Below are 24,737 nucleotides of genomic sequence, written 5' to 3'. Positions count from 1 at the left end.
TTTAATTTTAGTAAAACATTTGGGGATTAAGACAATGAGTAGTATTTTCCACTCTGTAGAACATATGTGCAAATGACTAAAAATGATGAAGAGATTACCCACATAAACTGTTCTAAATGTGTCACTACAGAAAAGACTGAAAATACAAATCCAGTATTCATAATTTTCATCAGGTGTTGTAAATGCTATTGAGCAATCTTTCTGTGTTTTCCTTTCTGATGAGTAACTTTGGCCAGCACTTATACCTTAAGAGATTTTCAGGAAATTAAATATATACAATTTTCTCATATTTAACATTCTTTTGAACAGTTATTTTCATATTTTTAAACAGCAACTTCAAAAACCAACCCTGCTGGTGTATTATGCGTTTGCTGCATAATGATCTTTTTTTAAAGTCATAATCTGCTGATTCAATGCAACTTCTGTATTGATTCAGTTTTGGCTGTAAAGTAGTAAGCTCAAGTGAGCCGCAATTAGACAAGAGGCAGATTCATAGTTGTCTGTACCTGTAATTACAGATTGTATTTTTAGCTTCAGAAAAAGCTAGGCTTCCCTAAAAGTAAAGAAGTTATGTATTCTAGACAAAAGGTATTCACTTGCTAAATATTTTCAACAAGAATATCTGAAAAATCAAAAGTACATGTACTATGTTAAAATATAATGCAGGTACAGAGAAGGGTTTTCAAATACAGAAAGCTTATGTAATAGAGGAAAAGAAAAAGCAAAGCCCAAATACTACATTTTATCTTTAAAGCTCTATGGTGAGATTATGAATAAAATACAGAACTACCAAAACAAAACCAAAAAAAAACCAAAACAAAAACACACAAAAAACCCAACCAACCAGAGATGGCGTTGTCCACAGTTATCCATTAGTTTCATGTAATTCTCCAATTTTAATCCTTTGATGTGTGAAATAATAAAAGTATTTCTAGAAATAGGCCCTAGAAACATCCATGAAAATGTTTACCAAAGTATCATCTCTGCACCATTCTTAGGTATATAGAAATGAAGACTAAATGATATGCACAAATATTACAGTAAGGGTAAATTAGTGTCAACAGGTGAGAAAGAAAAATCAGTGGAAGAATGGAGAAGTAATCTCACAATATTAATTCAAACTTCGTTCAAAAGTGAAGGCCTTGAGAGTTTTTATTAGTGTATGACATCCTGATATAACCATGTTAGGTCATTACATTTACATATACTAACTGGGTTTCAGCTTTGTATCTTATTCCCAGACTTGATCTAACACCAAAGACACCATATGATTTTAAAATTTTTTTAAAATTCAGAATATGTTTCTACTCTGCAAACAATTAGCTGGAATGCACAAAAAAGGAGAGTAGACTGAAGTTTCTTAAAGCATGCTAAATATCACATTTTCAAAAGAGTTTGGCATAAATGTGTACCTAATACACAGTTTTGAAAATGTATTTTGATTCCTAAATGGGAGATAAGCAATCTTTGAAACATGCTTTAGGTAGATGCTGAAGGAAAAGCTACATACAAAGTGACTGTTGGCAAAGTCAAGAGATCTCAAATGAAAACTTCGGTTGCATAGCATCAAAGCAATTGTTCATTCTTGTCTTTCTCTAGGTGTTGCTTTTGTACTGCTGTCACATTAACTCTGAAACATTATAGCATGCATTTTTTGTATGCTTGGCATAGCTATTCAAGGTAAATTTTCAAATAATACTAATAAAGAAAATGAATTGTACATAACAAACAATTTATAATTGAGACAAGAGAAGCTGAATAGCAGTTATTTTTAAGCAGTTAATTTTCTGACCATGCTATTTGGATGGACTTTCTAGCCATACATTGAAAAATGATTTAGGAAAATGTCAATTGCTTTATCATTAGAATTCAATATGAATGGTACAAAAAATTATTCTTCAGTCTATAGTGATACTGAGTTGACATAGGGGAGAAATATGATTAAATTATACTATTTTCTTTGTACCACTGGCCATATTTTTCCAGTTACCATGGAAGTGGATTGCTTCCTAAGTGTTGCCATTATTGTGCTCTTAATAACTAGGTTTCACATAGCTACAAGGTTTTTAAATAGTGTTTCCATCTTGCATTGGCCGTCATTTCTAAATCAATGATAGCTTGCCACATTATTACGAGATAATTTCTGCTGTTGCTTTGTAAAGATTTTTGTTATTATCTTTTCACCTGTTTTCTCAGGCTTTCTTCTGCTGCTCTGTTTTGGTCACTGAAATAGTAAACGTGTATTTTTAATCTCTCTTGTCACACTAATTGCTTGTCTGGTCTCTGTTCTGTGTGTTTTATATCTTCCAGGTTTAGTTTATAATTGCTGATCACTGTTTCAGTCATTGACAATGATAAGCATTTGGGATTGGGTCTGACCCACTTTGCTAGTCTCCTCTTTATTTAACATGCCTTCTAGCTTTGCACACAAGAAGGAGGAGGGAAGATGATAGAAGCCTACAAGAGAATCAGTTGACTTCAGCTGCTTTTCCTTTGTGCTTGCTTCGTGTTAAAATACCTGTTGGGTGTCGTCTGCAAAGCATTTTATGAGGATGCTACTATCAAGTCAACATAAATTATGTGGGAGTATTATTTCAGCTCTGCTATTCTGTACTCCAGATTTCATATAATTGGCATACTGGCAAGACCATGTCTATCAGAACTCAGAAAAGATCTTCAAAATAATAGTTGGTGCATCTCTTAGGCTTTGAAAGAACTCCCCTCATATTCCTTATCTGCTCAAGTAGAGGATTCACTGGTGAAAGTGCTGATTGATCAGCCTTTGGGGATTACAAAAGAAACTCCTGCCAAACTGAAGTTAGTGTAACTCCTTCCGACTTTAATTTTTGGACCAAATTCTCTGAAGGAAAAGCACTTAGGGTTTGTGGGAAGAAGTTCTGAGTTTTAAAAACTGTCCATGTCTCCATTGATTTTTAGACGTGATTTTAAAAAAACATATATTTCAGCATTTTAATGGTTTCTTTCAGTTAAGAGCTATCACAACAGCACAGGAAATAATATTATTTTAAAGCATATCTCTATTTTTCTGTGTCCGATTATCCAGTAGAAGTTTGTGCTTGATTAATTTTTTCCACCTGTCATTACATCAGTGTAATCACAGCTTTAGGAGACATAGCAAACATGAGTTTGAGTTGATGCTCATAAATACCTAACTGAATTAATAGTTTGGGTTGGAAGGGACCTTTAAAGGTCATCTAATCCAACCCCCCTGCCATGGGCAGGGACGTCTTCAACTAGATCAGGTTGCTCAGAGCCCTGTCCAACCTGACCTTGAATGTTTCCAGGGATGGGGCATCTACCACCTCTCTGGGCAACCTGTGCCAGTGTTTCACCACCCTCATTGTAAAAAATGTCTTCCTTATATCTAGTCTGAATCTACCCTCTTTTAGTTTAAAACCATTCCCCCTTGTCCTGTTGCAACAGGCCCTGCTAAAAAGTTTGTCCCCCTTTTTGTGTTTGAGTTTGTCCAGGAGCTCCTTGTTCATCCATGCAGGCCTTCTGGCGTTCTTGCCTGAGTTCCTCTTTGGTGGGATGCATCACTCCTGAGCTTGGAGGAGGTGATCCCTGAATATCAACCAGCTTTCTTGAGCCTTTCTTCCCTCCAGGGCTTTATCCCATGGCACTCTACCAAGCAGATCCCTGAAGAGGCCAAAGTCTGCTCTCCTGAAGTCCAAGGTAGCGAGCTTGCTGTGTGCCCTCCTCGGTGCCCTAAGGATCTTGAACTCCACCATTTCATGGTCACTGCAGCCAAGGCTGCTCTTGAGTTTCACATTCCCCACCAGACTCTCCTTGTTGGTGAGAACAAGGTCTAGTATAGCTTTTCTCGTTGGCTCCTCTACCACTTGGAGAAGGAAGTTATCATCGACGCATTCCAGGAACCTCCTGGATTGCTTATGCCCTGCTGTGTTGTCTCTCCAACAGATATCAAGATGATTGAAGTCCCCCATGAGGACCAGGGCTTGTGAACATGAGGCTGCTCCTATCTGTCTATAGAGGGCCTCATCCACTTGGTTTTCCTGGTTGGGTGGCCTGTAGCAGACCCCCACCGTAATGTTACCTGTCCCTGCCCTCCCTTTAATCCTGACCCATAAACTCTCGGTCAGCTCCTCATCCATCCCCAAGAGGAGCTCCATGCACTCCAGCAGGTCATTGACATAGAGGGCGACACCCCCTCCTCATCTCCCCTGCCTGTCCTTCCTAAAGAGCCTGTATCCTTCTAAGGAATAGCCTTATCTTCTGAGGAATAGCCTTGAAATCCTACTGTGATTAACAATGTGTTGTTTATGAATACAAAATTTTTTCTTTGCTCCATCTCAGCCCCTCTGTTTTATTTTGTTTGAGTTTGAAATAAAATTTTTATCTCAGGATGGCTTATAAATTTTCAGCTTTGTCTGTCTTAAATTATTTAGATATGTTACTTATAGGACTGTTCTATCCCTATTTAGAACATACATCTAAGTATTTGAAACTAAGTACAGTTGCCCAGGATTCTATTCATTGGGCTTTCTTTCAAGCCAAAATTTGAAAGAAATTTCTCTGACAATTCAATAAAGCAAAGCAGAAGCAGCAGGCAATTTAGAAAGGTAAAGGAGATAGCAGCAGTTGAATCAGCAATGCTGTTGCTGTCCTAAGCCAAAATCTTGCCTTTTTATACCCAGAGTAAGCCCAGAGACTTTGGCCTTAGACGATCATCCATAAATCTTCAGGTCCTAGAGATCGGTATGAACTGTAAGTTAGAAGCATCAATCCCCATAAACTCAGGAAATATCATGGAAATTATTGTGGTAAAGGAATTTCAACAATTTTAGATCACATTTATTTAAACTGATGAGAAATAAATTCCATATTAAGTAACTGTAGAAAAGTTATCATAATTGAACACCTGAAGGAACATATTTGTAGCCCTTTGATGATTAAAATTAAGGGAAAATGTGACAGGAGGAGAACGTTAAACAGAAAAAACACCTAATGACATTATCTGTATGAGAAATCAAGATCCTGTCCTTTGGTCAGTCTAGATCAGTCTAAACTTGCAAAGCAAAACTGAGCAGCAATCCCCAAGTTCAGAGAAAAAGCTCCAAAGATCTGTTATAGAAGCAAGGGAAATTAAGTTATATTATGCTGTGACAATATAATCCCTTTCAGTAATTTTTCTCAATAACTTCTTCTGAAGTCAGACAGTACATACTGTGTTTTTCTGAGCTGTTCTGGGGCACGCTTTTTTACCATCTCTTTTCTAGCTGTATCTTCTCCATTATGTCAGTTATAATTGATAACTGATGTTATGACTAATCATGTAAGGAATGATGACTTCTTCAATCAAATGATTTTAACTCTCTCCTCTTGGAGAAATGTTTAGTTCTTTAAATAGGAACGTGCTCTCAGTAATAATTAAAATCATATTTTTTCTTGTTTTCCTCAAAATCTCAAAGCGTTTTATAAATATCTGTTTAGCTTCGTACATGTGGCTAGTTAATTAGTACCCCTTTTTGGTGAAAGGGGAGACTGAGGCATATAGAAATGAAATCGAAGTAGGACAGCATGACATTGGCAAGAGCCAGGAATAGAGTTCAAACCTCCTGCCTATTGACTTCCAATGACAGAAAGAGATACACCCTTTAGGCAAAATACAAATGCATGAAAATATTTGGAACCTGTCAGCCTGGAAGCATTGCATGCTTCCTGCAAATGCGTCATTCCAGTATGTCAGATAAAAATATCTGTGAGAATGAAAGGGATATTCACAGAAGATAGCTTACGTATAATTATATTGTATAGAATCCTGTAAATATTTTTAATATTATCAGTAATTTTTACTGGACATTAAGTACCTCAGTATTTCTTAGGTGTCCTTGGGGCTTTTTATGTATGGCTAACATTAAACCACAAGCTCTTCACAAAAATTTTAAAATATGGCACACAAAAAATATGTCCATATTATGAAATAGATTTGCACTAATAAATATAATGTGTGTTTAAGTTATGATTAGTTCTTGCATGATATTTCTGTGGTAAAAGACAAAGTACAGAAAAAGTGTGAGGTTTTTTTAATGTAAGACAAATTATCAGCACCATACCAGATTCTGCCCAAACAGGATATTTAGGTGCCATGTTTCACTGTAGGTACTGGAGTAATGTGTAAACGCACAGAAGTTGGGAAATAAAAAAAGTCTCAAAAATGGAGGACACCCCCTCCTACCCCAACAAAAGACCTTCTGAGTGAAGGGGAGTGCTGCTTCCTGAGCAGCTGGAGCTGAAGAACTTGGTTACATGGTTGGCAAGAAATATACTTTGTTAATCAAAAGAGAATCCAGAGCAATATAGTTCTACAGAAAAGACATGACGCTGAAAAGGCCTTGACCCAAAACTCCTACTCAGAAGGGTAATGGGGATGCTGACAGACAGAGTGACGTGTGGGTGTCTGTGACTCTGCCTAGCTGTGTATTGTTTTGTGCTGTCTAAAGTAGACCATTCTTTTTAGAATCCCCTTTTTTTGCAAAATCTTAAACTGTTTGTGTCAAGCATCAGGCAGTTTTGTAGAGATAAATGTACCCACGCGAGTGAAGCGTTAGGGAAGAATGTGTTTATTTTCTTGTGGGTAGTGTGGGGCAGCTTGCAGAGGAAAGCACATTTTCCAGAATAAGAGTTGATCACATAAAAGGCTGAAAAGAAAGTACAATAGCCTGTTCAGACCAACATAGGCTAGAATTGCAGTGGATATGCAAGGCAATTCTGTGATTATGCAGAGGTTGTTTAAGAGTGGTGATAGCCTGCAAGAACAGTATTGAGCAAAATTATGTTTCTTGAACTTGAGATGATTTGATGACGCTCAGCATTTCACAGATCAGACCCTTAATTCAGCTGGCAAGATTAGCTGAGCTAGTGTTGGAAGATTAGATCAGACTGTGCCCTAGACCATTGGAAAAAAGCCGATCTGAATGTGTGGGATGATGCAGTAAGGCAACACAGCACCCTTAGAAGTCCGTTACCTGCCAATGCCACAGTTACTGTAGTAGCTAAAATGTGGTCTCCCTCTGATCACATTAAAAAAAAGGACTTGGCAAGATGTAACACCATGTATAAATTACTTTATTTCCTTGATCACATCAACATTACAGAGGAATGTTACGTGGATGGAAAGAAAATATTCTTTAGGTTTTCGCAAAGAATTTTTTCCTCGTGGAAAACCATAATCGTAACAAAGGGTTTCAATCTAGTCAGTCAAGTTGCTGCCCTAATGAAGCAGTGTGCTTCTTTGGACTATTGCTTAGTGGTTAAATAGGATTCCTTGTCATAAGCCTGCCAAAAGCTGAACTTCTGGTTTACCTCCCTCATTAAGAAACTGAGTTTAGCCCTTGCAAATTTTTCTTTTTTGGTGGTGAGACTAAAATTCATTTCACTGACTTCTGTTTCTGGTAGTGGCTCATAAACGGCTGCCTAGGGAACAGTATAACAACAGAGCTAGGAAGAAGTAACACTCTTTGCTGTGTTCTCCCAGCCTCCAGTGACCAATGACATTTAGTAGTCTTCCCTTCATTTTTGTCTTTGATATGTCTAATCACTTTTGAGCCAGTATAAAATTCAGGCATTCACAGCATCCTGTAGAATGAGTTGCAGAGATGAGCAAGACTAGCATAAAAACGATCTCTTTTTAGCTTATTTTGAATGCACATTCTGATTTTTTTCAGTGCTCTCCAATGTTTGTATGAGAAACAGTGAACAGTAAGTCTTTCATCTCCATGGTACTTTCGATTTTATAGATTCAACAGTATCCCTCCTCAGTCACATAGTGTCCCCTGATTAAAGAAATCAGGTCTCAGGCACAATCCATTAAATGTGTTTGATCATTTCTTTGTCATATTTATTTGCTTTTTTTCTTCTGTCTTTTTCACTTTTTGTATTTATCTTTTTGAGATGAGAGACCAGAACACCACACAGAATCCAACATAAGGATGCAACATTCCTTTGACAGTAGTATATAGATATCCTGTGGTGTCTTAAACTTTTGTTAATAATGCTAATTATTGAATTACGGCTTTTTCTGATGCTACTAAACACTGAGATGGTGGGGGTTTTGTGGACCTGTCTGTTAGAACTATTAGATCTTTTTCTTCATGGGTAATAGCTAGTTGACAGTCAGTTATTGTATTTGAATGGTTAGGATTGTTTTTTCCTTGTGTTTGCATCTTTCAGGTTGCAGTATGTTTGCCATCACAGTGTTTCCCATAGAAATATTTCAACTTAAAACTTTTAAAAATTTTACCTATGGAGCAGAGGAAAATTGATTGCTTGTTTTCAAAATTGTAAATTGAATGAAACTGAATTATTTAAATAAACTTTATAAATATTTAGAGATACAATTGATTTTTGTTTTACAAATGTACTATGCTGGAAAGTTAGACAAAGAAATTAGCTTTAGAAACGTGACTTAGTCTTGCTGCATTAATAACGAGCATAAATAGGTGCTGCTTTTCAAGGTAGAGGGATAGTGTTCACACTCTTCCTCTTGGAAGAAATAACTGTATATTCACTCAGCTCTGAATGTGTTTTTATAATCAACCTGAGGAGGAAGATGGGCAGAGGTGTCATCCTGCCCTCACCACCTATGAGAAAACCGAAAAGCTGCACATGATATCTTTTAATTGGGAAAATGCAGTGGTAGCTCCTAACTAATAATGTAAGTACAAGGAACGCTTTTAGCTGTCAAACCCATGAGGAGGAGGCAATAACACTCTTGTAAATGATTCGGTTTTCTCACGTAGAAGGTAAAATTGTGTTTGAAAGGATTGCTGTCTGTTTTCTCAAGAATGCAATGCAGTGTGCAGCAGAGGAAAAGAAATTACATTGTCTGAATTTTTCAACGGAGATCAAGGAACTTTTTGACAATCATGCTTAATTTTTTTTTATGTATAACAGACTATAGATAACATGCCATTACACAGAATGTCATCTGCTGTGTTCATGTATGTGTGAACTTTGCTTCTTCTAGTGTGTTCAGTGTTTAAATGTGTTTCCATCAATATCGCACATGGTCGGAATAGATTCTCAGAGATTACATTCATTTATCTGTATCATTGCTTTTCTTTTTTAGAGTGTTCTTGAGAGCCATCAACAAATTTGCAGAGACAATGAACCAGAAATTTCTGGAGAATATGAATTTTGAAGTCCAAGTAAGTGTTTAGGCTTTTTAGCTGAGTCAAAGTAGTATGTGCAGGTATGTGCTCTGGTCTGTCAGAGCCACTTCTGGTACTTTATATCAGTATCAAAATGACTGTTGATTTGAGTTTGGCAGGATTAGGCTATCTTTGATATGACATGAAAATCGCGCTTTGATTATTTATGATAAGGCACCCAAACAGAGTATTTTGTATTGTGATTCCCTCAGAACTGGCAAGCAGAAAACTCATTTTTTTTCTTAGCCAGCCAAGTGTATTCAGAAAGGCAATCTTTGATGTAATGCACGTAGCCTTTACAATGTCACCCCTATGTATGTAGGGCAGAAAGAGCTTAAGTTGTTTGATTCCTAGAGTATTTAGCACTTAGAATTTATTTTTATTTTTAACTTGTAGTCTTCCCTGATAAGTCTATCTTTATTAATTTTCCTTTATTTTTTAGTAGTTCTTTCTGAAATAATTTAAAATTAGATGTTTCTTTTTTAGTTTGCTCAATATCATTTTTTATAACTTAACTAATTGGTCATGTATTTTACCATATGTTTGGCTTGCTTCAGATAAAAATGAAAATGTCTGTAGTTTTCACATTCATTAAATTGCTATTAAAATGTAAATTTTACAGTTTTAGAATCAGGATTTGTCACTAAATGCTGCCTGATTATGGCATGTGCTATAGATAGAAAACATACTAACAAAAGTATAGTATGAAAAATTATTCTATTTCACTCTTTATATTAACTGCAGTTAAGAGTAAATATTTTAAGTTCAAAAATGCTTCCTGATTACAAAAACCTAATCTGTTCATTGGATAATAATTATTGACCCTAACTGTGAAGTTCAGAGAAAGTTCAAGGCTCTGCCTTCTTGATTTCCTGTGGCTTATATTTTGTGATTAATCTTGTAACTTGCAATCTGGTTTAAGTGATTCTACTCTACTGCATGTGAATGTTTAGGCTTACTATGCTAAAAACTGTTTGGGTATGGTGTCTCGGTCCTTAACATAAAATACCTCGGTCAAAAATAGCTACATAGCCGTCGTGTAAGTAGTTACATAGGAAGAGTTTAAAAGACAATTAGTAAAAAGAAAGGTAAAACATTCAGTTCATACTCAGTTACAGTGACCTCCAAGTGTGAAATGTAGAGCTTTTTCCTCATGTATCCCATTGAAAATTTTGTATCTTCAAAAGGTGTGACTTTACAAATGTATATATGTATAATGTTAATTAAGATTTTTGAATCATAGGGAAAGATGTTTCTTCTGACAAACTTAAAATTTCTTTTTAGTAAATATCCCTGCTGGAAACTCTCAAATCCTTGATATATTTATGATATAATGTCTCTTAGGCTATTTCAGTTTATTAGCAACCAATTTGTAACCTATCATTTCCATAACACATGATCATTTTTACTGCACAACATGTCAGTAATTTTTAAAAGGAAATAAAATAGATCTGGTGGACATCAGTATGTGTAGGCTACCAAAACCGGAATGAAACGGGAGACCTGGTTACCCAGGATATGGAGAAGGTGGGGGTACTCAACGACTTTTTTGCCTTAGTCTTCACCGGCGAGTGCTCGCGTCTTACTGCCCAAGCCGTAGAAGGCGCAAAGGCGGGGACTGGGAGAATGAAGAGCCACCCACTGTAGGAGAAGATCAGGTTCGAGACTATCTAAGGAACCTGAAGGTGCACAATTCCATGAGACCTGGTGAGATCCATCCATGGGTCCTGAGGATGAAGTTGCTAAGCCATCATATTTGAGAAGTCGTGGCAGTCCAGTGAAGTTTCCACTGACTGGAAAAGGGGAAACATAATCCCCATTTTTAAAAAGGGAAAAAAGGAAGACCCAGGGAAGACCAGTCAGTGTTACCTCTGTGCCTGGGAAGATCATGGATCAGATTCTCCTGGAAGCTATGCTAAGGCACATGGAGGACAGGGAGGTGATTCGAGACAGCCAGCATGGCTCCACCAAGGGCAAGTCCTGCCTGACCAACCTAGTGGCCTTCTATGATGGAGTGACTGCATCAGTGGACATGGGAAGGGCCACCAATGTTGTCTATCTGGACCTCTGCAAGGCCTTTGACACAGTCCCCCACAACATCCTTCTCTCTAAACTGGAGAGGTATGGATTTGATGGGTGAACTGTCCAGTGGGTGAGGAATTGGTTGGATGGTCACATCCAGAGGGTAGTGGTCAACGGCTTAATGTCCAGATGGAGGTCAGTGACGAGGGGTGTCCCGCAGGGGTCCGTATTGGGACTGGTACTGTTTAATATCTTCATCAATGACATAGACAGTGGGATCGAGTGCACCCTCAGCAAGTTTGCAGGCAACACCAAGTGGAGTGGTGCGGTCAACATGTCTGAGGGACGGGATGCTATTCAGAGGGACCTGGACAAGCTCGAGAAGTGGCCCATGTGAACCTCATGAGGTTCAACATGGCCAAGTGCAAGGTCCTGCACCTGGGTCGGGGCAACCCCTGGTATCAGTACAGGCTGGGGGATGAAGGGATTGAGAGCAGCCCTGCCCAGAAGGACTGGGGGATACTGGTGGATGAAAAGCTGGACATGAGCCCACAATGTGCAGTCGTGGCCCAGAAGGCCAACTGTATCCTGGGCTGCATCACCAGCAGCGTGGCCAGCAGGTCGAGGGAGGTGACTCTGCCCCTCTGCTCTGCTCTGGTGAGACCCCCCCTGCAGTGCTGCGTCCAGCTCTGGGGTCCTCAGCACAGGAAAGACATGGACCTGTTGGAGCGGGTCCAGAGGCGGCCACAAAAATGATCAGGGGGATGGAACACCTCTCCTATGAGGAAAGGCTGAGAGAGTTGGGGTTGTTCAGCCTGGAGAAGAGAAGGCTCTGGGGAGACCTTATTGCAGCCTTTCAGTACTTAAAGGGGGCTTATATACAGACTTTTAGCAGGGCCTGTAGCGATAGGACAAGGGGGAATGGTTTTTAAACTAAAAGAGGGTAGATTTAGACTAGCTAGAAGGAAGAAGATTTTTACCATGAGGGTGGTGAAACACTGGCACAGGTTGCCCAAAGAGGTAGTAGATGTCCCATCCCTGGGAACATTCAAGGTCAGGTAGGTCATGTCCCTGTCCATGGCAGGGGGCTTGGACTAGATGACCTTTAAAGGTCCCTTCCAATCCAAACTATTCTATGATTCTATGAAAACCACGCAGACTACTATAAAGACTCTGTACCTGTCAAAATTTTATTAAGGTGTACACTGCCTCTTTCAAATGTTAAAGCAGCAGTCTGAACCTGGAACTTTTATTTCAGGTAAGTTTCCTGGGGCAATTCTGTGCATTCCAGAATGTTATCAAACAACCAGGGACATCGTAGTTCAACACTGAACCTTGTAGTTCAAGGGAATGTATTAATGCTTGCTCTTCTTTTCATGACTTGTCAAATATCTGGAGGCTTTGAGTAAGCTAAACAACGTTATAGTAAATAAGTAGTGCCATCTAAGAATTGTAGTACCCTTATAGTTTTCACAAGAGACTTAAAAGTACAAGTCAGGGAGATACCTTACTTTTCTTCCATGAATAGAAGTCTGAAAACCTTCTAACAGTACCCTAAATGTACCTATTAAAAAAGCTGCTGCTGGACTAAAGAAGGTCTGAATAATGCAAAGCATATTGTCTAGTTTTCTTAACTAAAAATTAAAATTTGATTTCCCACTTTTATCTATACATATTCAGATCATTGATAGCTGAACATTTTAATTTTTTAAAGGTTCTTTTACTGGTTTTCGTATTTACTTTTTTTTTTAGATCTATAGATCTAAAAAACAGTGTCTTGCATCTATTCAGACTGTGAAAACTTGAATATAGAGAAGCAGTTAAAACTAAAAATGTTATTAATTGAAATGAGAAATTTGAGAGGTCCTTTAGTGGACCTTTTTCATTTTCTGAGGATCAACTTTATCCAAATAATTTCTAACAAGAATTTTGCCTAACTATTCTAAAGCCTTTTATGGCAAGAGAATAGTCTGTGTCTTTCCTAAGCATAGTATATTATCCTTAAAGTTACCAAATTTTCTTAAAATGCTCTAAAGCACTGAGGCATAATGGGCAGGAACAAATAGTAAGGGGTGGAAGGAGTAATAACTTCAACTAATTTTTCTAATAAAAACTTTGTCTTTTGAAGTCATACCTTACATCTTCCTACTCTGCAGTATAAATCCACATCTCTTTGTCCTGTCCTTTCTGGCTGTGGAAAGTTTGGTCTTGGAGGTGTAATTTTTCATGTGGATTGCACTTACTTGAATTGTGCTCTAATAGCATGGATACCGAAGTCATTTGCTATAGTCCGAGAAAATTTTACTGCATCACTGGAAAATGAGCATATGACAAAAAAGAGAGACAATTACATTGGGATCTTTTTTCAAATTCCAGAAAAAAATCTTGAAATGTGCTTCTGCTGTTGCCGAACCTGACAGAGATTTTAGTGAGCCCGTTCAATGTGTTTTACAAGTAATGTGCAGCTGTTTCACTTGGTGTGAATAGGAGTTGTGCATCTAAATTTAATCTAACTTTTCAAAGATGCTTTCTGCATGCCTGTGTTACATGAGTGGCTACTAGAGATCTAAAAACTTAAGTAAATTATTGCATATAGAGTTTCTGTGAAACAAACGGATTTTCATTCAAAAAAAAAAGCCCAAAACAAGAACTGTTTGTTCAAGGGTCAGTTATTTAGTATGCAGCAGCCTTCAGGCAATCTAGTGTCCTGTTAGGGCTATGTGTACTGTTGATTTTCTGGTTTCAAAGAAAATGGGATGAGTAAAGTTCAGATCATTACTGAGCATATGCAGCGAGAACAATGTCTCAGGAATTTGGAAGCTAAACCAGAGGCAACTATTTTAATATTCCTGATTAAGGTGAATTTAAACCATAGAAATAGAATATATTGGGATAAAGAAAAATAGAGATGCATACTGGTGAAGATTTTTAAAAAAAAAAAAAAGTTACATCTTTAAGTTCTTTTTAAACGAGTGAATAATTTATACTGTTTGTAAGATGGTGTTTTCAAATCTGATTATTAACAAAGAGTTGAAGGAAAGTCTTAATTTAAAAAAGCAATTTAAGGCACAGTGAAGTAAATCTGAGGATTTTTCACTTGGCTAAGTGATTACGTGACAATATATAGCAGACAACCTAACCAAACAAAACAAGTAGACTGCACAGTAATTGAGCAACTAAAAAAGAGTGTTTTAAGTCTAGACAAAAACAATGAAGAAATTTTTGCTACTCTGTTGTAGCTTGTTAAACAGAGGAAAAAAGGTTCCTGGCCTTTGTCTTGTTTCCAAAGCAAAACTGCTTTTTTAACTCATTAGATGATTCAGGCAGAAAGGAAAGAAGTGGTATCATTTAGGACCTGTGAAAGGATGTGGTATATCTGATGAACAGTGGTTACAATCTTTAAGTTTAAAACTATGCATAAACTTAAAGCCATAGATTCAAGGATGAAGCTGTTATATACCTCAGAGACGAATACCAAAACTATGCACAGCACAGCAGTGATGTGCTGTTAAATTTTCTGCCTTAGGATGTAATAAGTTTGGTTCACTGAGTCCGTTTATGTAGAGAGCCCTTTTTTAAGTTCCAGTGCTTTGACACTGAGATTGTCATTGCAGTGGTCAGGCAGGAAATGCCAGAGGTGCTGTTTGGGTTGAGAATCATTATTCTTAGAGGTAATTAAATAGTCACCTGAAGTCTGAGATTATATGCCTGCTAGGTGAGGAGGTGGTTTTCTCTGGGGTTTTTCTGAGTTTTGCATTCAGAGTTTACATGCTGGATGTATTCAGATGTACATCAGCAACTCTCAGAACAAGCCACAATTAGAGATTGCATACAGGAGGTACTCTCCAATGTCATAATACAGCAAAACCTAGTACAATAGGTAAGAAAGCACTAGCTAAAAGGCATTTGTTACAGAATATTTACTATTGCGCTGATAAGACAAAATTGTTAGCTCTAGAGCAAATAATTTTACAGGAGAGAAGGGAGTGAATTTTCATTCAGTGATGGACCAAAAATAAACCAAGAAGCAAGAATGAATGAGGTACAATATTCATGGTACCGTAAGCTTGTGAAAGGATACAGTACCAACAGGGAAAGAATCTTGCATAATGTGCCTTCTTCAGTACTGAAATTAAACTGGAACATGAAGATGTAATACACAGAAATCTGGAGTTTCAGTAGGAATTATTGGAATAGGTAAAAATCTTTCTATATTTAGCAGTTTTATATTCTATTCCTGTCTCTGTATTTAGAATAGGTTATTGACTTGCATTTATGTTAGATATAAACACAGTTGTGTATTGAAACAGATTATCTAGAAAGGCTAGGAAATATTTCTCACTTAAAGATTCTGAAGAATGGATTCAACAGACATCTGTCTGAAGCAGTTTAGCAGATCTTGCCTTGGGATATGGAGCTGGATTAGCTGACCTCTCAGGTTTCCTTCCAGATATATGATGTTCTATATTTACAACTAGAAAAAGTTTGCTGAAGTGTAAATCAAGTCACTGAAGGTTTGCAACTATGGAAAGTATAATAGGTTAAGAATCTTTATTCAGAATGAGTGTATTAAGATAGTATAAGGAGCTATATTGATGGTATACAGGAAAAATACAAAAAATAAGTTAGGAAAGCAGGTCTGAGGTTAGATTTTTTTCTGAAGGCCATGACGATATATGTCTTAATGGTGTTTAGTTTTTTTCTTTGACTTCATTGTTGCATTTTGTGTCAATAAAATATCTGTGTGATTGTAAATTGCTTATATTTTGTCTTTTCCCTCTTATTTTTTTGTGTTTGCTCTCTATTAATAATATTCATAAGGATGCTCTTAGTTGATGGCTGAACTGTCTCATCAGCCAGCCAGTACCCACACTACTTGCCACATATTGGTGCTCACTAGTCGGGATCATGTTAGGTAGTTGTAAGAGAATTTTTCTCTGGTTGTGGGTTGGCTTTCGCGTTTGGGACTTTTTGCGAGGGGTGGGGAGGTGTAGGGTAGGGCTGCCCCTTTTTCATTACCAGCTTCCACTAGTAAAGACAATTTTGCTTTGGAAATACAGCCATTGCAGGTGATTTCAGATGTGTTCAACATACAGTTTTAAAGGGAGATTGCAATGTTGGCATTTTTGCTGTTTTGTATCAAGTAACAATTTTTTAAGGATTTGCCAATTTCAAATGCGGAGATCAGACAACCTGTCTAGATCACTGCTTTGCATCTGAGCTTTTGCAGGATAGCAGAACAGACGCACCATAATAATGTGTAAATTCTGGATTTAGTATGTAGGAGTTGAGATGGGTTCTTCAGAAGAGACTTAACAAACAAAAATATTAAAAATTGTAGAATATATTTTGGAAAAAAAATGTTCCCTGATAGTCACCCTGGTTTCTTGGGTTTAATTATAACAAAAACTTTGTGTGGTATGTACCTATGCAATATATACATCCATGGTATCCTCAATAAATGTTTGAGAAGTATATTTCATTTGTGGTAATTAGGACAATTCTGGGACTTTTCAGTACACTTCTCTTTTACCTTTTGTGGTAATTGTACCATCTTATTCAATCAAAAAATGCTAATTTCGTTTCACTGAAAACTTCTCAAGGGTAGCCCTCAGTGTGTTAAAATAAGGGTGAATAATCAAGGGATAACGTGGCTTTCCATAAGCAGTCTAAATACCTTTACCCCAAAGAAAAAGTGTCTTTGTACACCCTTTTCTATTTTATACTGAAGAACATCCAGCAAGTTGATTTATCATTTATTTGATTCACAAGGATTTTTAAGGAAGCAAATATTTGACAGTAGTTCAATTTTGAAGCCAAATATTAACTTTCCATATGGATATAGAGAAGTAGGTATGAAATAAAAAAGTAAGTTCAAATGTGAATTAACATTTTCTTTGTTGTCATATAGAAATACAATAATTAAATGACCGTTCTATTTACCAGACATGTTTTAACTGTCAACAGTTTCCTTATTTTTATGAATGCAGAACTAGGAAAGAAGGTTTTATTTCTTTTTTTTTTGCACCAGCAGAAATCCCTTTTTCACCCCTTACGAGTCGTGGGTTTTTTCCTCTTAGTTTTATTTAGTTTGAATGATACATAAACCAGTCTTCCATCAACAGAAAAATGAAGATAACAATGTTTAATGGTTCACTTCAAAATTTCAGTTAATTTTCCAGTGTGCATGTTTACCTTCATAGAACCTATTTAGACCTCCTATGACTTTTTTTTGTTTCTGTTAGTAGCTGATGTCATTAGCTAGGTGTTAATTTTGTCTAGGAGAACAGAGTATTTTCACTCAGTTTTTACTGTCAACTCATAGCTCCGTCAGCTTTGGTTTTAGAAGTTTTGCTCTGTGTAGTAAATATTTCCGTTGAGTGACTGAACATATCAGCACTGTAATGCAGTCAGCATCCATTGCCACCCTTAATGCCACTTAATTAATTGAAATGTCTTTTTTTGTGCAATGTTCCTTTTATAATGTTTCTGATTGGAGATGGCAGCTTCTGACATATTAGGGACAGGAAGGAGTGAACAAATAGAAACCATTTTGTTGTGGTCAGGCATAGCTATCACAGAGTTTCTATTTTGGAAAATACAGTGCTATTGTTTCCTGTTCCTTCCTACCCTTTCCCTCTGTTAGCAGTATTTTTACAGGGCATTAGAAAGGATTATATTTCTAAAACTGTATTGTTACAATAATTATAATTTCATATTAATCATCTATATTCCTGCTACAGAATTTTATTATAAAAGGCATAGTCCACATTCCATTATAACATCAGTCTGATTTAAAAGAAAATGCTTACTTTGCATGTTTTTCCCAGCTTTCTTGTATGCACTAGGCACCATTAATAACTCAGCAGTAATGAAATGTATTTTAGCATCACAAACAGAATTGCGCAACTTAATTTTTATTTTTAAATCTTCGGTTAGAAACCCCAAAATCAAAAGCTTCACTGCATTACAAATATACAGGGAAAAATATGGACTATATTGTGCAAAAATATATGTATGATAGTGATAGACACTGTAGAAAACCCTAAGAGATTGCTGAGGCAGAAGTTAATAGATAATGCAACCGTTAGAAAATTTAGCTAGCTGTATTAACTATACTAGCAATATTAGAAATGTTATATTTTTATATATTATATATCGTATTGTGCATTTGAAAATTATCAAACTTCAGGGTTTAAAGTTCTTCTTTGATACTTCTACCAACATACAGCTGGGTCTTCCTAGAGTGACCTATGGTAAGTAATTGATTTTTTGATATTCATGTGCAAATTTCTTTGGACTTTGGACTCATTGCTCAAAATGGAAAGAAACACACAGGCTATAAATTCTGGAAAATTTTGCATACATGAAACTAATTTTTACTGGATTTGGGAATGCCTTATTTCAGAGGTTTGGGATGTTTTCCAACATAGGAATGGTAGATGTCTGGAGTAGAAACTATTTGCAAGTATTTTTCTTAAATTGCATCATTAAGCAAGAAGCATATGCCAAAAATAAGGAGAGAATGGAATTATGACATGAAAATCTTTAAAGACTAAAAATAAGTAAAACAAACTTTTGTTGATTTATATGATGTGCTGTATTTCTTCAAAGCTTCTGTAAACTTATTTTCATTAACCTGAAAATTTTCTACCTTTGCTCTGTCCTTTTGAAGTACATAACCAATTGTTGTGGTTTAACCCAGCAGGCAGCCCAACACCACACAGCTGCTCGCTCACTCCCCCCTCCCCCCACAGTGGGATGGGGGCGAGAATTGGGGGGGGGGGGGGAAGTAAAATTCATGGATTGAGCTAAAGACAGTTTAATAGAACAGAAAAGGAAGGGAAAATAATAATAATGGTAGAATATACAAAATGAGTGATGCACAATGCAATTGCTCACCACCCGCCAAGCAGTGCCCAAACAGTGATCGCTACTTCCTGGACCACGTCTCTTATTTATATACTGAGCATGATGTCATATGGTATGGACAGTTGGGTCAGCTGTCCTGGCTATGCTCCCTCCCAGCTTCTTGTGCACTTGGCAGAGCGTGGGAAGCTGAAAAGTCCTTGACTAATGTAAGCTCTGCTCAGCAACAACTAAAACATCAGTGTGTTATCAACATTCTTCTCATACTAAATCCAAAACTCAGCACTAGGAAGAAATTTAACTGTATCCCAGCCGAAACCAGGACACCAATGCAAAGAAATTTTGGCAGAGGTCCCAAAGGATTTTCATAATTCTTTACTTTGAGATGCTTAATACTCTCTTTCACCTCAAAGAAAACATTACACCTGTCATGAACCAGTCTGCATGCCATAGGAATAAGCCCTAAATACTGTGCTTGTAACTTCCAGAATTTATGAATGAGTTGTAACTCTGAAAATTATATTTGTTAAGACTCCACTTAAACAGAATGCAATGCTTACTTTACTTAATTTTTAATGTTTATCATTTGGTGAGTTACTCTGAATTTTAGCCTTGACATTCTGCTTATGCGCCTGTTTAGCAATTTGTATTTTTCTAGTGTGATATTCTAAAAGGCAATGCAGATTTTCATGAATGTTGGTTCGGAATTTTAAGACTGCATGATGCAGCCGTGTGTGCTATCTTTGTGACTGAATTTCAGTATCTGTGGTTGATCCAAGTAAGAAATTTATTTAAAACACAAATGGCTATTCATTTGTTTAAAATTGTTAGACCTCAAAAGGCTCACAAAAATAGAAAAAAATAGATGTTTCTTTTAAATTATTTAGTTTTAAGTGACGAAGAAATGTATTCCAGTATGTGAAAGAGAACATTACTGACGTAAAATCATCACATACTGAGAATGTCATATATCCTGGAAATCAAGAGATCATTTCTTATAAATGTTATCCAAAGGTTCAAAAAGCTTATTTCTAGCTAGCCTAGCTCAATTGCTGTGGTAACTAGATGTAGTTTGCAATTACGCATACATGCAGAAAGTTTATAAGTGACATTTTTCTACAAAATTGAAGTAATGAACCCAGTATCTATCTGAAATGTATTATGGCTGCTGGTCTCAAGGGGCCGAGCTTGCTTTCACCATAATATTTTAAGAAAAAAAATTAAACCAAACTGTCGTCTGTTTTATGAAATGCTAGAGTGCATTTAGTATCTGCAATAATTTGTCAGAAATTCAGAAGTCTTCCAAAGACCTCCTGTTTCTCCTACATTATCAAAAAGAATCGAGCAAAGATGTCTGTAGAGAATACAATGGCTGAAAGGTAGGCATTAGTGCAAAAGAGGCATTGGTTTCAGAGGTGTGTATGAAGGAGGAGGCAGCAGTGTTTACTTCTGGTAGTTATCCTGAAAAATCATCCAGATCTCCTCCTCTTGTGAGATGGCTAGAAATTTCTTACTAAAGTACTTCCACGTTTTCCATTATGGCAGCTGTCACATTTTCTAGGGGGAAGGCACCTCGTGTTTTCTGAAAAAAAAAATGGAATGAGAGATCCTCTTCTTTTAACTTCCCTTAGCCCTTGTATAGAGCGGTATTGACAGATCTGAAGTCCTCTCAGCATCCGTGGTAACACCATGCTCAGCCAATTCAGTCGCCGTGTTTTGAAGTGTTACAACAGACTAAGCCAGCCTGTGCTGTTACTGTCAGATGCTGCATCTCAGTAGGAGTTTGCAATGAATAATTGATAACTAATTACAGAGAAGGGTCACTTCTCGGCTCTAGCTTTGTCTCCCAGTACTCTGTCCCTAGCTGACAACTCGGCACTGGACTTGATGTCAACAAGCAGCAAAGCGTATCACACAAATCGGAGCACGAGAGCACTGGTCCTCTCCTGTCACTGTGCTACTTCACTTCAGCCCTACCACATGCGTTTTTAAAATCTGTTTCCATGCGCTTTTGCCGTTTTTTTACTTTTGAGAGACTACTTTTCCTCTCAGGGTTTTAAAGTTAGTTTTGGTATTAAAAGCTTGCAAGTCTTTAACTTGAATATGCCATTGAAATGCAAAGGATCATATTTTTTCAGCCATCATAGGGTACTCTGAGGATGAAAGGAAATCTGTTTTATAAATAAGGATATTCAGTCTTTAGGGTGTGTCTCTGACAAAGGTGGCATTGAACTCAGAGCTATTAAGTGAATGAATAGACCATTAACTGTAGTATTAAGGCTTCATTTTTCTCCCCATAATCTAGAACAATTTGAGAAATTTTCCGTTTTACTGGTGTAATTGACATAGGCAAAGTATATTCCCTACACATCAGTAAGTACAGCTTCTCAAGGGACTGAAAACGTCTAAATTGATCAAATTAATCTTTTAAAATCTTTGATAAGGGGGAAAACAGGCCTTTCAGGGCATAAATAACATTTATCCTGGGGGAAAAAGGCTCTGAATTAGTATGTACTATTAGTATACTGTCAAAAATTAGATATGAATATAATTTAAATGTTTGTATTAAGGAGAAAAAAAAGCTGCTGCCTTACTAGTGCTCATATTCAAATGTAGTTTTTAATAAGGCTGTGATTGGTTTGTGTGAATTCAGAGCATCTTTGAATGGTCTAATATGTAACAGATTAATAACTGTCTCCAGTGAAATGCGACTTGAGTCTGTGTATCTGCACGAGGGATAACTATGCTCTCTGGACTGTAAATACATAAAGATAGAAACAGCCCACCTAAGGGCTTTTAAATACACAAGTCTGCTAAGGAGGGCTGGAGTTGAGCCTCGAAGGAAGGAATAAATTAAATGCAGGGTCTTCTTCACATTATAGAGGACGTTTGAGAATTTTATTTATTAGAGGAAATGTCTGTATTTTTGTGTGTGTTTTTGTGTGTTGGTGACTATTTTTCCTGGTTATTTGTGCACAAGAGAGTTTTCCAGGTTGTAAAGGACAGAGGTCACTTAAGTTTTTGAAGAAACATTATATTTCTAGGCTCTTTAGTGTGGGTTCCCAATCCACGGTTGTATTTCACCATACAAAATGAAGAGCTCTGTAATAATCTTGCATGTATTATTTCTGTCCTTTAAATTACCACTGAATACATTTACCATTGCCTTTCTATTGTCTCACTGATACCTACCATGCGTATTTTTAGATGCAGCTACATTTTTACAAGTGTCTAAAGCCATTGCTGACTGCTTAGAAGCTTCTGAAAATAGTATTTACTTCCTTGAATTTGTGTTTCCTAGTGAAGTTTCTTTTTTCCCTTTCCATCTCTAGCATGTGAGAGAAGGACTTCATTTTGATTGTCTGGAGAACAAGTAATTTGCTTTCAGAAACGTTGTGCGCTGGAAATATAAGGGTTTTTTCATCTAGTTCAAGTACATGACTCAGTACTATTAGTAGTTTTTTAGGGATGTATTTTGTCCTTGTTTCATGTAGAGAGCTCATAACAAAATATATTGGAATTTCACACAAATCGTTGAATTAGAATCCAAAGAGAAGACAGTAGATGCCTTCTGAAGTAGTTCTCAAATACAGTGTAATTACACTGGATGCCTTTAGCTCCAAGTTGTTAAGATTCACTGGCATGTAATGTATGTCACTAGTCCTGCTATAGTTCATGGTTTAATGTTGTGTTAGCTGATGAATCTCATATGAATCTTTTTTTAGCAATACTTATTCAGCTGCTGTGTTATTAAGAGCAAATGTGTAGTAGTGGTTATTAAAATTCATCTTTCTTGCTTTTCTGCTAATTGCATAATACTAATGACGTACATCTTTGCATAATATAAAAATCTCATATTACTTGCATCATTTGGTTTCATAAATTATTCAGCATTATGCATAGCTTAATATTATTCCTGCTTTTCTCAAAACTATTATAATTTCCTTATATTCAATTTACAGCTGTGGAACAACTATTTTCATTTGGCTGTGGCTTTTATTACCCAAGAATCATTACAGCTAGAAAACTTTTCCCATGCAAAATACAACAAAATCCAGAACAAGTAAGCAAAAATGTATACTTTACCTTATGTCTTTAATTTTGTAGTAAAATGATGATAAAGATAATGATAAAAATACCTTTTATATTTCTTTTTCTTTCTAGATATGGAGATATGAGACGTTTAATTGGGTTTGCTATCCGTGACATGTGGTACAAACTTGGTGAGCAGGCAAATGAATTTAATTGCAACTGAATCCATAGCATATTGCTTGTTTCATTGAAAAATATCTGACATGAAGTGCTTTTGTAAATGTTTCTGCTATTTGAGCGTAAAATACGTTTTCACTTCTGTGATTAAGCTTGGAACTGACATGAGATACTGTTTGACTACTGCCTATTTTTTATTTCTAAGAGAACTCACAACCTTCTCTCAGACTTCAAAGATGGCTGAAATCAGATGATTTCAGAAACCTTATTTTGCTGAAATTGAGAACCAGATAAATTTTCCCTGAGAAGGTTACTGCTCAGTCTGAATCTACAGTTCCAGAAATCAGTAGGCTCAGATTTAGAATCTGTTTGGATTAAAATTCCAAAATATTTTTACATTTGTTGCTCAGCCATGTTCTGCTACTGTTCCTTTGAGAGTTCATAATAAAGGGAACAACAACGTATTGTTCTATGAAAATACATGTTATAGAGGTTTTTTGAAATACACAATGAAGACAATTATGATGATACCTATGATTATACTTTGAAATGCAAGCTGAATGTCAAATTTCAGACAGTTAATTATGAAAAGACTAGATCTCATCAGTTTATTAACATAGAGAAGACAGAGAAAAAGGCTTTACAACCATTCTGTCTCTTTGAGATCTCTTGACCACAAGCCAGTTCTGGTCTTTTGTTCCTATGTGCCACTTCAGTGGAGTGCTGAGCATAGCTAATAGCATTTTTTCCTTTTTCCTGAGGTCCTCATTGTCCTAACTCAGCTAAAATGCAGTCATTTCATCCAGGAAAACTTGTGTAATCGCTTATGTATCAGAAGCTTATATTTTAAGAATGGTGTGGAATCTTCTCAGTGCCTGCAATAAAAGAGCGTTTTTCTCCAGTAGTATCAATATTTTTTGCATGTTATTAAAATTCTAGCAAAAATATACCCACATTGAAGATACTTGAATAAAACTTGAATAAAAAGGGTCATCCTCATGAATACAAGGCAAGATTTAAAGTGATTGGCTGGGAGTGAATGGGAGGCAGAATTTATTCTGAACTAAATACCAAATAGTCATAAGCAGAATATGAAAAATGTTAAGAACTTCATAACCACTCAATTTATTGATCTCAAGGAGCTGCTAGGCAAAGTAACTGTGTACAGATGAACCAGGTTTTTACATTCTGTTCATTCTGTCTGTGAGTTGATCGAGGAATTTTCTATTTAAATATTTAGGCAAATTTTTTCAAGTTTTTATTTCAATTAGACTTTGCAGGAAAGTTTCTATTGATAGAAGGATATTATTTTCTTTCTGTGGGCTGATGAAGTCTACAGTTTATGATTTGCACCAAATACGCAATAACTCAATAGTTCAGCTATTTTATAGGATATTGAAGATGGCTTTTGTGATCGATTTTGAAGATGAACTTGAGCCTTAG

General features: G+C 36.5%; 1 protein-coding gene across 1 annotated transcript in view; it reads left to right on the top strand.

The window, feature by feature from the left end:
• The window catches only part of DOCK2 (dedicator of cytokinesis 2), a 207,038-nt gene that overhangs the window by 138,900 nt on the left and 43,401 nt on the right, over positions 1-24,737 (top strand). The window contains exons 30-32 of the mRNA XM_075164094.1: positions 9,113-9,191; positions 23,048-23,148; positions 23,250-23,308. Coding sequence (XP_075020195.1) covers positions 9,113-9,191; positions 23,048-23,148; positions 23,250-23,308 — 239 coding nt within the window. The remainder of the gene's footprint in view (positions 1-9,112; positions 9,192-23,047; positions 23,149-23,249; positions 23,309-24,737) is intronic.

Source organism: Calonectris borealis, chromosome 15 (assembly GCF_964195595.1).
Source record: "Calonectris borealis chromosome 15, bCalBor7.hap1.2, whole genome shotgun sequence".
Classification (NCBI taxonomy): domain Eukaryota; kingdom Metazoa; phylum Chordata; class Aves; order Procellariiformes; family Procellariidae; genus Calonectris; species Calonectris borealis.
Note: the sequence above shows the minus strand (reverse complement) of the source record. Positions and strands in the feature narration are given on the sequence as shown.